The sequence below is a fragment of the Marmota flaviventris genome, chromosome 17 (genome assembly GCF_047511675.1).
Source record: "Marmota flaviventris isolate mMarFla1 chromosome 17, mMarFla1.hap1, whole genome shotgun sequence".
In the NCBI taxonomy this organism is placed as follows: domain Eukaryota; kingdom Metazoa; phylum Chordata; class Mammalia; order Rodentia; family Sciuridae; genus Marmota; species Marmota flaviventris.
In genome coordinates, this window is record NC_092514.1 from 78077797 (window position 1) to 78092287 (window position 14491).

The 14491-nt window shown below is 57.2% G+C and overlaps 1 protein-coding gene across 10 annotated transcripts in view; it reads right to left on the reverse strand.

Moving 5' to 3' along the window:
- B3gntl1 (UDP-GlcNAc:betaGal beta-1,3-N-acetylglucosaminyltransferase like 1) overlaps positions 1 to 14491 on the reverse strand; it is a 40424-nt gene that overhangs the window by 9648 nt on the left and 16285 nt on the right. For 8 of the 10 annotated variants that reach the window (XM_027922205.2, XM_071603208.1, XM_071603209.1 and 5 more), the window contains one exon: positions 8967 to 9062. In XM_027922205.2, the coding sequence (XP_027778006.2) occupies positions 8967 to 9062 (96 nt within the window). Of the gene's footprint in view, positions 1 to 653; positions 2833 to 8966; positions 9063 to 9569; positions 9650 to 14491 lie in introns of those variants that run through there. The other 2 variants (XM_071603215.1, XM_071603216.1) reach the window with 2 other exon arrangements.

Below are 14491 nucleotides of genomic sequence, written 5' to 3' on the forward strand. Positions count from 1 at the left end.
GAGACCACGCCATGGGGCCCGGCAGGGCTGGGCCTGGGGAGGCTGGGGGTTCCCGAACCATCACGGGGCACAGTGGCTTTGTGCCCTGGAGAGGCCCCAAGGACCGGTGACTCCCAGGGCTCTGAGCCTGCATGGGGACACCCTGGGGAGAAGGTAGCTGTGCTCACAGCTTGGAGAACACTAGAACCGGAACCCACGGGAGGCAGACAGCGTCACCACTGCAGTGAGCCACCAGCAGGACTATCCTGGCAGGGGAGCAGAACTATGGTCTAATCCGCCAGTGACCATGCATTGCGATGCAGTGGCCAGAACAGAAGTGACCTAGTCAGCCCCCACGGCCCACTCACCACAGCAGACCAGTGGAAGGTCAGTCAGAGTGAAACAGTGTCCACTTTATGCCTTGAATGTAGCCCTTGCTGCTTGGCATTGAAACTCATTTTTTTTATTAATTTGTTCGAAATCAGTTGTACCTGACGCTGCAGGCACAGGAGCCCACGTCCAGAACCCTCCCACTCCACGTCTTCTGGGTGCCATTGCCCTCCCACCTCCTGCTCCTCTCGGGTGTAGCTGCAGCCTGGGCCTCACTACGCGGGGACTCTGGCCCTCACTTCCTGTGCTGGATGTCGCAGGGCCTTTGGACCGCACGCTCTCACCTGGCCTTCTGGGGGTGTCTCTGCATCATTCCAGCTGATTCACTTCTCCACCAAACCCACCAGGCCAGACTGTCAGATCAGCCATGCTGGGAAGCAGGGTCCCTGGTACCCCATCCTCGGCATGGACCAGAGGTGGCCCCCAGGAGCACAAGGCACTAAGCCGAGAGCACACCCCAGGCCCACGCGAGGCAGGCCAGGCAGCTGCTCAGGGTTCGTGGCACCGTCTCCACTTCAGAGAGGAGGCCCAGCTGCCACCTCCACCCAGCACAGCCAGAGACGCCCAACGCACCAGAGAGGAAACCACGCAGCAGCCACACAGCTGCTCTCAGGGAGAGAGGTCACCGCAGGCAGCAGGTGGCACCGCCCAACACCGCTTGGCCCCGAGATGATGCGAGCAATTCCTCGGAAGCCAGCGGCTACCAAAACAGCTTCATCACGGTCAGCGAGCCACAGAACCTGGACAGTCCCGTGATCTCTAGGGATTCTTCTCACATGTTAGCAGTAAGTAGTGGAAACCAAAACCAAAACGCAATGCTCCAAAGTGCTGAATAAGTGCAGGATGCTGACGGAAGAAGCCCAAGGAGGGCTCGGCACTGTGACACTGTCCGTCCCCAAGCCAACTGACGGGGCCTGAACGTGACACAGCTGACAGCTGGATCCATGTAGGTAGAGGAAAGCCGGAGCAAGACACTGGAATAGTCGGAAGCCACCTTGAGAGGACAGTAGTGGGAGCCCACTGACCAAGGGGGGTGGAGCCCAGGCAGGCAGCAGGGAGGGGCAGACCACGGTGGCCAGCCCTCGCAGCGCGGACGCTCAGGACGTTGGCGACACAACTCCAGCCCAAAGTGAACCGCAGCACAGGTCAGAGCCCAGGACACAAGTCCTTTAGAGGGACACCTAGGGTCAGGCAGAGCAGACCAAGAGGCTACGCCCAGGCACGATCCATTTTAAAAAATCAACAAAACAGACTTCCTCGAAACCACAGACTTTATCCTTTGGAAAACTGTTAGGTGGATGAAAAGAAGCCCCAGATTTATGAGTAGAAAGTACTGCAAATTCCATGTTCAACAAGGGGTTGATGTCAAAAAGGAAACTCTAAAACTCAACTGTAAGAAGACACACACAAAAAAAATCAGTTAAAACATGGGCAAGGGGCTGTGGCTCAGTGGTAGAGCACTTGCCTGGCATGTGTGAGGCGCTGAGTTCAATCCTCAGCATCGCATACAAATAAAAAATAAAAAAGTATTGTGTCCATGTAAAACTAACAAAAATACTTTTTAAAAAATGGGCAAGACTTGTACATACACATGATCAAAGGGGACTATGAATGGCGAGTAGGCCCCTGCAGAGATGCTGGAGGGGAGAACAGGAGGCCCGTGGGACAGGATGCTGCCACCCTGGAAACCAAGATGGTGGCTGTCACAAAGTGGTGCAGGCGCTGGCCAGTGACCCAGCACCTAAACCCCAGGGCATCTGCCTCGACTTGGACCCGTGCTCACACACCACTATCCAAGGCTTGAGCCCCATCTGCCACAGCCCGTGTGCAGGCAGGGTGCACGGGTCTCCCACACAGTAGATGCTTGGCATGCACACCGGGTATGGTGGACCCCAGGCCATGCTGACCCTGGGTGCACCGCCTTCCAAAGCACAAAACCAGGGGAAGGGAGCAGATGGTCCAACAGGGGCTAGGGTGGCTGACATCCGAGTGCCGTGTCCCCCAAACTCATGCTGGAGTCCCGTGCCGACATCTGACCCCAGGTGATGGGGGTGGAGCCCTGGTGGATGGGGCCTCATGTGCAGGCGCCAGGGCTCTTTGCCCCTCACTGTGTGTGGACCAGAATGCAATGGGGCTGGCCAGACACGGAGTCTGCCAGTCTCCACCCGGGGCTGCCCCTCCAGAGCTGTGCGAGACAAAGGTGGTTGTTCCTAAGCCACCAGTCTGCAGTGGTTTCCACTCAAGCAGTACAACAGGATGGCTGGGAGGACCAGGGGCCAATGGTAGGGGCTTGGGCAACCTTCACGCTGGTGTCCTACACCTGCCACAGTGGAAGTCCCTGCTACCGCGAGGTCTGGGGCTGTTGGCGTGGTGCAGCGTGGTGTTCTGGGTTTGGTCACTGTGCTGTGGTCACTTGGAAGAGCACCCAGGAACTCTACTATTTTTGCACCTGCTAGACTTGCCACGGCAGCCCTGTTTGAGGACCACCACCGCTCATGATCCTCGACGGACGTCTTGCTGCCGTCATTCAGAGACGTGTTTCTGTGGAAGCCCTGCTCAGATTAAATGTCACCCTTGGTGCTCCGTGCAGTTTGGATGTGACTCCCCTGCCGCAGGAAATCAGTGAACACAAGCCCTGACTCAGTGCCGCCCGTGAGGCAGGCCAGGCTGGCTCTCCGCCTCCGTCTGGCTGCAGGAAGCCCCTCTGAATGCTGAACCTGGCTCCAGGCCCCCGCCCCACGCGTCAGCCACGGTTCATTTTTAAAAGTCGATGTGTGCTGTCAGAGGTGCCTGTGAAGAGTGGCACGTCCCAGAAGCCCTCCCACTCCAGGCCATGGCCCTTCCTCCTGGGACCACGGCTCAGGGGTGGCTGCCTGCTGTGGCAGGGAGCCCCCGGCATGGCGCTGCGGCGGGAGGGCTCGCTGTGCACGCCTTCAGACGCAGAGGGGCTCTCCCTGCCCCAGCCAAGCTGAACCAAACCTCACAAAGGTGACTGTCCACAGACTGGGCTGCAGGCCAGGATCTGGGCTCTGGCCCCGTGCCCACAGGAAGTCGCTGTGCTCTGCAGCTCGACTGGAGGCCTCAGAGCGGCCTCAGTTCCTGGAGACGGTTGATGCCTGGCTGCACCTCTGCCCTCCCTGTACTCCCCACCTGATCCTAAGGCCCACGCGCCCAGCTCCACCTTCTGCTCTGGCGGGAGGGAGGAAACCGCCCTGGAGCAGCTGAAAGCAAATCCGCTCTTCCAGGCGGTGGCTGCCCTCCGTGGAAAAAGCCCAGTGGACATTCTGCTCCTCGAAATGCAGCTACTGAACCTGAACGGAAACGGGCTCTCCTCCCCGCTGCCTGGGGAACAGGGCTGTGGAACAGACCTTCAAAGCCAGTGTGCAGATCTGGTAACAGCGCCGGCAGGGGCGCTCACAGACCAACGCGACGGGGAGCATGCACGACCCGGGTCACGCCAGGACCACGTGCATGGCACACCAAAGGGGACTCCTCTGCCAGCCGAGGAGCTCATGATCATGCCCAGGTCCCAATCTCACTGCAGATCAAAGCACTTTCAAAAGTCGGTGCTTTAGAATTAGAGAAGCATGTAGCTGTGTGGCAGGGTCACAGGACCCCAACACTGTGCCCTGGAAGCATGGCTCCCACCCCCAGTGGTCTCTCCTCCTCTGCTGCCCTCAGCCCTGGGTCTGGTGCTACCCGGTGCTGCCCTCAGCCCTGAGTCTGACCCTCAGCCCTGAGTCTGATCCTCAGCCCTGAGTCTGGTGCCTGGTGCTGCCCTCAGCCCTGAGTCTGATCCTCAGCCCTGAGTCTGGTGCCGGGTGCTGCCCTCAGCCCTGGGTCTGGTGCCGGGTGCTGCCCTCAGCCCTGAGTCTGCTGCCGGGTGCTGCCCTCAGCCCTGGGTCTGGTGCCGGGTGCTGCCCTCAGCCCTGGGTCTGGTGCCGGGTGCTGCCCTCAGCCCTGAGTCTGCTGCCGGGTGCTGCCCTCAGCCCTGGGTCTGGTGCCGGGTGCTGCCCTCAGCCCTGGGTCTGGTGCCCGGTGCTGCCCTCAGTCCTGAATCTGCACCACACTCAGCTCAGGAGCCACCTGTGGATGCAGCAGGGGTGTCTTTCCTGCCTGGCAGTGTCCTGGGGCTCCCGCATGTGGGAGCATGTCACGGTACTTCTTTCATGTCACAGGATCTGGGGTCTTGGCTGGGAGTTTGGCCAGTGTGGCGCTGGGAGGCAGTGGACCTTACGGGTGCCAAACGGGCAGCATCCAGCTTCCCAGGGTGCTGTCCTGGGCCAGGGCTGGGGCCTTCTCCTGGGACCCAGGCCCGACCCTCCTGCTCTCAGGCCTTCTGTCTGGACAGGTGCCCTCCACCAGAGGCAGCGCCAGCCGCTCCGCACGTCGGCCTCAGGAACGTGGACTCAACACACCTCTCCTCTGAGGTGCCAGCCACGTGCATCAGCGGTGGTAATGCAGAGGGATGGTGCCAGGCACGGACGGCAGTCTGCTCACCCCTCCACCTGCCACGGCTGGGGCTCCTCCACCTCTGGCTGCTGTGAACCAGGGACGTGAGTGCCCCTTGCCAGTCCCTGTGTTTCCGGAGGGCGTTCGCCCAGGAGGGAGACTGCTGGGTCACGTGGTGATTCTAGTTTTGACTTCTGGGGAAACATTGCACTGTTTCCTGTACAGCTGTGCCGTTGACACCCCACGACAGTGTTCGGCGTGTGGTTCTTCACACCTGGCCAACGGTTGCCACACACTGGCCAGCTGGCTGCTGGCAGTAGCTGTCCCCGAGGGTGCAGTGGGCCTCGTCTGGCCGACTTCCTCATCCTCAAGTGAGTGACGCCGGGCGCCCTCTGTGTGCTCAGCTAGCAGTCTTCTCTGGAGCACCCACAGGCTTCACCTGGTCTCAGAGCTGTGGGTGCCTCACATACCCCGGGCATGAGCCCCTCCCAGAGACACAGCTGACCAGTATTTCCCTGAGGCCTCCTCCTCTGTTGAGTGTCCTGCACATGGTCTGCATGTGCTCTAACTCATCTTCTTTTTTTGCCTGTGCTTTGTGGCCACGCCCAGGGAATCAGAGCCCAACGCTCTGGAGTTCCGCTGTGCACCTTCTTCTGCGGAGGTCATTGCAGCTGTCAAGTTTGGTCTCTGATCCTCTTTGAGTCGATCCTCACGGGTGGTATGAATCAGGATCCAGCTGGGTGTTTCTCTGTTGCTGTTTGTGGAAAACGTGCTGATTTAGAATTCTGTATGTAAATGCCGACCACCTAGATGGGTCAAAGAACCACGAGGAGGATGAAGTCTCTTCAGGAATCATCCCAGAGCCACGTGCAAAGGGACCAGGTCACAGGGAGCACACAAGTCTAGAGAAACCACACACCCACGAGCAGCCCAGGCTGCCTTGGGCTCTGCACGTAGAGCATGAGGTCCAGCCACCTGCACGGACTGAACCGTGTCCTCCAGGGTCCTTGCTGAGCCCTGATCCCAGCTGGCCAATGTCTGGAGAGGGAGCTCAGCAGACGTGAGGGTCATGGTGGTGTGGCTCTTAGCACAGGGTCCCTGCCCACTCTCCCTCTGCCAGGCCTGGACACAGCGAGGAGGCTGTCGCATGGCGGGAAGAACCCCGGCAGACCCTCAGGCTGTGGGCACACACTGATGCCTACCACTCGGGAGTGAAGAAGACAGCAACACAACCACGTGACAAAAGTGACCAAGGAAAGAACAGAGACCTACACATAAAGCCTGAAGTTACACAACTTTAAAAGGAAAACACAAGAGAAACCTTTACTAGCAGGGCTAGTGAACTTTACTAGCCAAAGGTTTCTTAAGTATGATATCGAAAGCAAAATCCATAAAGGAATATCGGTAACTCAGATTTCATCCAAATTGGGAACTTCTCTTTGAAATACAGTGTTAAAAGAATGAAAGCCAGGGGCTGGGGATGTGGCTCAAGTGGTAGTGCGCTCGCCTGGCATGCGTGCGGCCCGGGTTCGATCCTCAGCACCACATACAAACAAAGATGTTGTGCCTGCCGATAACTAAAAAATAAATATTAAAATTCTCTCTCTCTCTCTTTCTCTCTACAAAAAAAAAAAAAAAGAATGAAAGACAAGTCACAGATTCAGAAAAACACATGCAGAGTTTTTGTCTGATACAGGAGTTGCATCCTAAATATATAAACAACTCTCGAAATTCAATACTAAACATGCAAACAACTCAATAAAATAATGGGCAAAGGTTTGAATGCTTTAGCAAAAAAAAAAATATTGGAATCAAAAAGCCCATGAAAAGATGGTCAAGGTCATTAGTCATTGCAGACATGAAAATTACAGCCAGTGAGAGGCCACCACCTGCCCATCAGACTCAGGGAACTGGGAACAACGGACCTCACCGAGGGTGGCAGGGTGTGGGGGAGCCAGCGTGCCTTCACTGCAGAGGAGCCAACAGCACCTTGAAGGCACCTGGGTGAAGCCTGTGCCTCCCGTGAACTAACAGCCCCGTGCCGGAGCTTTTCCCAGGAGGGCCACGCACGCCTGCACCCCTCGGACTGCACAGGTGCACTGCCACATTGTCTTGACAAGCTGAGAGCCGAGTGGCTCACGTGTCCTCCCACAGCAGCACAGGCCAGCTACGGCCAAGCCACACAGGGAAGCAGAGAAGCAGCCCTGCCAGCAATGGCGACGGCTCCCCTCACGGTAGGTGTGCAGCGTGCCTGGGGACCATTCATGTGCAGTCCTGCAGATGCGGGCTCATAGCCACAAAGTGGATCTGCGCATGCTCAGTGCTGAAGGGGTGCTGTGTAGACCTGGGAAAAAGGGGTGGTGGACAGAGGGCTAGATGTCGGTATATACAATCACAGCAGTCAGACTCTTCATGTGAAATATTAGACACCAGGTACACATCAAAAACCTGTCTTAGAACAGGCAAAAGAGAAAACTCTCTAGATTCTGTTCAATCCACAGGAAGCCCAAGGACAGAGGAGTCTGTTAAATGAGACCAGGGAGGTATGACCAGCAACTCCCACTGTCAACAGCTCTGGTGGCCAAATTATCAACACCTTCAACACAGTTCAAGGAGAACAGCAACAGCAATATGCAGACTTCTGGATCCCATCAAGCTAGCAGATTACAAAGAAAAAGAAAAAGAGGGAGAAAGGAGATGAGGAAAGAAAAACTTCACAAAAGAACAGGAGAAACACTGTGTAGGTACCAGGTGACACCGCAGTCACCTAGATCTCTCAGGTGTTCAAGTCCTTGTCCATCATAGGCAAGAAGGAGATGACCCGGAGCCAGGTGCAGACAACAGAGGCCTCCAGCATAGCAAGGGCTGCAACAGGTGGGATGGTGTTTTCGAAACTCTCTTCTTTGGTATCATTTTACAAATTTCTATAATAATAAATAATGAAAACCCCAAGAAGAAGCATGACCCGCAGACGGGGAGAGAGCCAGAAGACGCCAGGCAATCGCAGCCTCTCCTTCGGTGAGCCGTGGGCCACGTCTCCCAGGTGCACGGTGTGGATCTGGGCTTGTGCTGTGCAGCCCAGCAAGGCAGAGCAGGGAGGGGCGCAGCTCGGAAGCCAGGACCAGGTGGGGTGTGAGGACTGGTGGGTGGCTGCTGCATGTTCTCCTTCCTTTGATGAGATCTAAGATGCTCAGCAACACCAGGAAACATCAGAGGCTGTGTCCCCGAGACCGCCCGTCCCCCGCCCCACTGGCAAGCAGCCAGGTGTCTGCTGAGGCCACCTGGAGCCGCACGGGCAGCCTCTCCGTCCAGCCTGTGCCCAGGCAGGCCAGTCGCTGTAGCTGACGGTGCCACCGTCCTCGTTGGCAGCCAGCACCAGGAAGGTGGCCCTCCAGGGTGGGGCCCTGTTCTTCCACGTGGGAGTAGCCTGCAGTGTTCTGGCTGCTCATGAGCAGATGTCATTCCACACAGTCCAGGGACACACACTGCAGCCAGGACCCTGACGCAGATGCCGGCCCTTGGCTTCTGCCCTGTCCTGACAAGGCAGCCTGCCATGGGTGGGCAGCCAAGGGGTCCCATAGAGAATGGCCACAAGCACGGATCCAACAAGGCCCACCACTGCTGCGGTGCTGCTCAAACCCAGGACATGAGTTGATGAACCTCCTGCGGGTCCCAGACCACACATCCACTATCACCCACACCGTGTGCTGCAACTCCACGCACCTCCATCCAGCCACGTCCACCCCCCCTCGCCACCACGTCCACCCTCCACCTGGTACCACGTCTGCCCCGTCCACTGCTGAAGCCACCCTGCCATCTGTGAGGTCTGCCCTTGCTGTCCACACTGCATGTCCATCTAATTCCAGTAACATGGGGGACACTGGAGATTCTGAAACACCCCATCGAGGTTCAGAGCAGCCCGTGGTCAGTGTCCTAGGTGGGAACCTGCCTTGTTTGAGCTGTCACGTCTCCATGGGGTTAGTGTGTGTCCAGTCAGCACACACTGTCCAGTTTGCATTTGGACCGAGTGAAGACAAAACCACACCCCAACGACAGGCCAGTAGGCCCTGAGCAGGACATGGCCCTGGGGCTCCAAGAGGCTGCCCCTCTAGGGACAGCCTGGACCAGGACAAGCAAGCCGTCACCTGTGTCAGAAGCTGCTCGGGCGCCAGCTGGTTGATCCAGCGTGTGTACCGCTCAGTGGAACCCGGGGGGTCTCTCCTCACACGGCACCCGATGATCTGAAAGAAGAGCAGGCAGAACTCAGCCAGGTGTGGGCAGGCGACCTCCCTGACGTGGCTCACACCGACAGAACGTCTGCCAGGCAGACCCCTCCACAGCCAAGGACAGGTGGAGGCGGGCAAGTCCCTGGGCCAGGGGAGGGCAGGGCCCGCTCCCCCCCAGGGATGGCAGGCTCTTGGCCAACACTGCCCTTGGCCGGCAGCCGGGCCTGAATGGCTCAGATTAAGATGACCGACTACGATCACTTCCAGTGTGGCCACAGCCTCAGAAGTGTGCTGTGCTCAGCCTCAGGACAGCAGCCCCATGACCACAGCACCCAGGAGTCTTCCCCCTGAGCTGGACTGCCATCTCAGAGCACCTGTCACAGCCCTGAAGTGCCCTCCTCTCCGTCTCCTGCCACATTCGCAGACTTGGTCTCCCTCAGCCCCGCCCTGTGCCTCCTGGCCTCAGATCTGACTCCCGCGCACGCCCTGTGCTTTGGCTTCTTGCCTCGCCCCAGCCCACACCTTCGATCTACACGACTGTCGAGGGTCCGCCGTAGTGGAGGGAGAGGCCGTCCAGTCGGCACAGACAAATGCCTGCCCAGAACCTTCACCCAGGGACACTAGGGTCACACTCAGACACGCGTTTCAAGGCAGAGGACTGGCAGTTTCCAGGGGCCCCACGGCAGGAGCAGCGTGTCTCTCCTGCCTCTGGCTGCAGAGAAAGTAGGCATGTTAGGGGCAGCAGAGCCCAGCCCTCGAGCTGACGCGGTACTGGGGAGGCACAGGGGTTAAACCTGGGGTCCTCTACTACTGAGCTACACTCCCAGCCCTTTTAATTTGATGCAGGGTCTCCTAAGCTGCCCAGGCTGGCCTGGAACTTGATATCCCCCTGCCTCTGCCTCCAAGTGGCTGGGATCACAGGGCCACTGTGCCCCTCCAAATGCTGTACTTTTGATACTGAGGTCACCTTGCCTGAACTGCAGGTGTAAAGCAAAGGACTTTCTGCCCTTTCCTTAGGGGAGCTGCCTGGTGAGAGGGCATGGCAGTACTGCAGGGTTTCTGTGCCGGCCTTGGGAGTACCTGCAAGTTTGCTTGGGTCCTTTGTGCCTTCCTCACCTGTCACCCAGAAGAGCCCAACCCCACGGGTCCCTCGCTGCACCCTTGGACACTTGAACACACCCACCCAGGCATCAGGAGTGCATCAAGCCCAGTGGAGCTGTGAAAATGTGGGGCTCCAGGTAAGCCTGCTGATGACACGTGGCCTGGTCAAGAGCGGGGCCAGCACCCTTGGCCCAGGCAAGTGGGGCCACAGAGTCCCTGGTGCGGCCTGAGTGGACCAGCAGGGGCCAAGCAGGGTGATCTTGCATGGCTCACAGAAGCCCGGCATGCGTCCAGCATGTGTATGACCATTCCACCAGAGGCCAGCTCTGCACCACACAGGGGTGCCTCAGCCGTCAACAGCCCCCCAGGCACCGAGGACCCTCAGGAGGCGGCTTCTCCATCCGTGCTCCACTTTTCACTCCGGGTCAGGAGGAGTGGCAGGGGAACTGGTGCGGCCTTGTGGGAGAAGACCTGGCCTTCTGCAGAGGCACAGGGAAGCAGTAGAGGTCTCTGTGCTCCTCATGTGCCACATCCCCCAGCTCTGTCCGTGCCTCTGCAGGTGACCCCTCAGGAAGGCCCTCTGGCAAGCCGGGCCCCGAACTAGCAGAAGGCTCCCGAGGCCACCTCCTCCCCCAGATCCAGACCTGGGCTCTGCCTGAACGCTCACGTGGGAGGCTGCCTGGTGCTCCGCAGGTGAGGCCCCGAATCTGCAGCGACCACAGCAGGTGCCAGCTGGGCACCCCTTCCAGGGCCTCTCCACCCCAACATTCCCACTCTGGCACAAGCCTGAAGTGGCGACCAAGTGGGAGTGTGAGGCCAGCGCAGGCTCCTTCCTGCAGGAGCAACGGCGCAGTCTGCAAGCAGCCTCTGGGCCTGCAGGCCCAGGCTCCCATCCACCCTTTCCCAATCTGACTCCACACAGTGCAGCCACTGACAGCATGGAAGGGCCAGGAGGCAGGGTGGCACACGCCACGGCTGGGGGGGCAGCCAGCACGTCCTCTCCCGCACTTTGGGTGGGTCTCCAGAGAACCTACCAGAGGCTCAGCAAGAGAAGCCGCGACCCGGGACTTCATGGTCAGCCCACCCTGACAGTCGGCGTTTTTGCCAAGTTCATGAGCGTCCCTAAAGATCACCGTTCCTCTGAAGACATGCCACTGAGAACTGTCGAGGGTGGAGGGGAGAACACACCCAAGCCCTCTCATCCCGGAAACACCAGCACTCGGTAGCCACCCTCACAAGCTGTTGGACACAATGTGCTTGGGATGCTTGCAACGGCCATTCCCGGACCTGTGGTCACCCATGCACAGGCCACAGATGGCATTTTGCTTAAGGCTGGACCCTGGTGCAGGGGGGAGGGTCTGTGGCTTCCAGACTGGTGGAGAGCTCTGTCCAGCAGTATCCTTGGCAGGGAGCGTGGCCTGATGCTGGGCAAGGGTGCTGCTGTGCCTTCTCTGACTTGCACGGCTCGCAGGTGCAGAGTTGCTGGAGCCTCTGCAGCCCCCTCACGTGAACGGCCCCAAGACCCGCCCAGGCCTGGCTCCCACAGGCTCCTCTTCCCCATGGAGCAGCTGACCCCAACATGGCGTGTGCCTGAGAAGCCCGAAACTCTTCTGCAGACCGTGTGGCGATCCCAAAGACACATGGCAAAGCCCAAGGTCAGCAAGCCCTGGGGCAGGTGTGGATGGTGTGTGCCCACGGCCTGAGCTGTCGGACACTCTCTGCTGGAGAGGAAGGAATGACAGGTTCCACACTGGACTGTCGAGAAAGCAGCACCGCAGCCTGGTCAGCGACTGCTTGGACACAAGCACTCACACACACTGTGGTTCTGAGCTCTGTCAGCCCATGACCCTTTGCAGAGCTTGGTCAGATGTGCCCCAAGAAGACCCTGGCCTCATCCCAGGGCCTCAACCCCAAGCCTGGGACCCTGCATGCCAGGACAGGGGTAGCCATATGGCAACTCTGCTCCTGAAAGCATGACCTATACTCAGCCTGTCTTCCTGTCTGCCTTCACACCCCCCACCAGCTGCCTGTGTGCCTCGGGAGCTCCCCTACAACCCTGGTGCAGAGGGCCAGAGGCAGCAGCCAAGAAGGGCAGGGTGAGGTGGGTTGTCTGAGGGCTGTGGGCTGGCCTGGTTCGGGCCCCAGTCGGACAGTCCGCCCTTGAGAGCCAGAGAGCTGCTCATGGCCACCTGTGGGATCCCAAGGGGCCTCTCCAGGCACAGCCTGGGCATCTCCTGCCTTCCTACTGGCACAGCCAAGCACGTGTGACTGATGTCCAAGTTTAAGTAACGTGAGCAATTTCAGTGCAGGGAGGAAGCATCCTTGGCATCCAGCTCGGGGTCCAGGGTTAAACCACTGGTTCCACGGCAGGAGACCCCAAGGCCGGTGTCCACACAGCCAGCTACCACTGCCCAGCGGGCACCGAGACCCATGGGTCTGGGACAAGGAAGGCGACAGAAGTAAAAGATGCCAAATTCCTCCAAAGCAGCAAAGCAAGCTCCCCCAAGGCTGCCAGCTGGAGGGGCAGGAATCGTGCTGGACACAGAGGGCTGCCAGGCTGAGCAGTTCCACCTCAGAGAGGCCCTTCTGTGAGCCTCTGACAGCCCACAAGACGACCCTCCACGTGGGTGCGCCCTGGGGGACCAGACTGGAGGGGACAGTGTGGAGCACATGGGAGAGCAGGGCAGACGCCGGGATGCACACTTTGACCTGAGGCACATGGACACGGAGTCCAACGCTGCCCTCCCCCTCCCCCAGGGAGGCAGCAGTCTGTCCTGGGGAAGAAGGCTGCACCGTGTCATAAAGCAGGAGGTCGCGGCCACGGTCAATCTGGGTTTCCTGGGGCACAGGGCCTAAGGCAACTGTGCATCTGCTAGAGACAGGCTGGATGAGACACAGCTGGCTCTGTCCCCAGCAGGACGGCTTGGGTGGGCTCCCAGGGAGGACTGGAGCTGCGGATGCTCAGGACTCGAGTGCTCTTCAGTGAGAGCTTGGCTTCTCACATGCATGGGAGCAACAGGAGAGCCACAGTTTGTTTTCAGAATGTAGTGTTCAGTCTTACGTGGAAAACTGGGGATTAAGATCCCGTGGTGGCCACTCTGAGCTTTTCAGCCTGAATCCAATGGCAGCAGGTTTAACTAGGGCCCTTCCCTCTGCTGGCCCTCTTTACGTTAGCCAGTGGCACAGACTGTGGCCCGAGCGCCTCTGTTGGAGCCGGGGCAGGGCAGTGCTGTGCTGGGATAAAAGCAGGACTGCCGTCCAGGTGGGCTTGCTGGCCAGACGCTGGTCGGGGGCAGCCCTTCTGCAGAGGTGGCGTTTGCCTTGCCCCGTGACTGCTGAGTGCCCACCTGACCTCTGGTGGCCTCTACATTTCTAACTTGCAGCTAAGAACCACCACCTGGCTGGGGCTGAGGCTCACTGGTGGAGGCTTGCAAGCATACGTGAGGCTGGGGTCTCAGCTCTGCACTGCAAAACCCTCGTTTGTCTGTTTGATTGATTGATTGAGCTATCTATCTATCTATCTTTGATCTATCTATCTATCTTTGATCTATCTATCTATCTATGTATCTATCTTTGATTGATCTATCTATCTATCTTTGATCTATCTATCTATCTAATCTATCTAATCTATCTATCTATCTATCTATCTTTGATCGATCTATCTTTGATCTATCTACCTATCTATCTTTGATCTATCTATCTATCTATCTTTGATCGATCTATCTATCTATCTTTGATCTATCTATCTATCTATCTATCTTTGATCTATCTATCTATCTATCTTTGATCGATCTATCTTTGATCTATCTACCTATCTATCTTTGATCTATCTATCTATCTATCTATCTTTGATCGATCTATCTTTGATCTATCTACCTATCTATCTTTGATCTATCTATCTATCTATCTATCTATCTATCTATCTTTGATCGATCTATCTTTGATCTATCTACCTATCTATCTTTGATCTATCTATCTATCTATCTATCTATCTATCTTTGATCGATCTATCTATCTATCTTTGATCTATCTATCTATCTATCTATCTATCTATCTATCTATCTATCTTTGATCTATCTATCTATCTTTGATCGATCTATCTTTGATCGATCTATCTATCTACCTATCTATCTATCTATCTATCTATCTTTGATCTATCTACCTATCTATCTTTGATCGATCTATCTTTGATCTATCTATCTATCTATCTTTGATCTATCTATCTATCTATCTATCTTTGATCGATCTATCTTTGATCTATCTATCTATCTATCTTTGATCTATCTATCTATCTATCTTTGATCATTCTATCTTTGATCTATCTATCTATCTATCTTTGATCG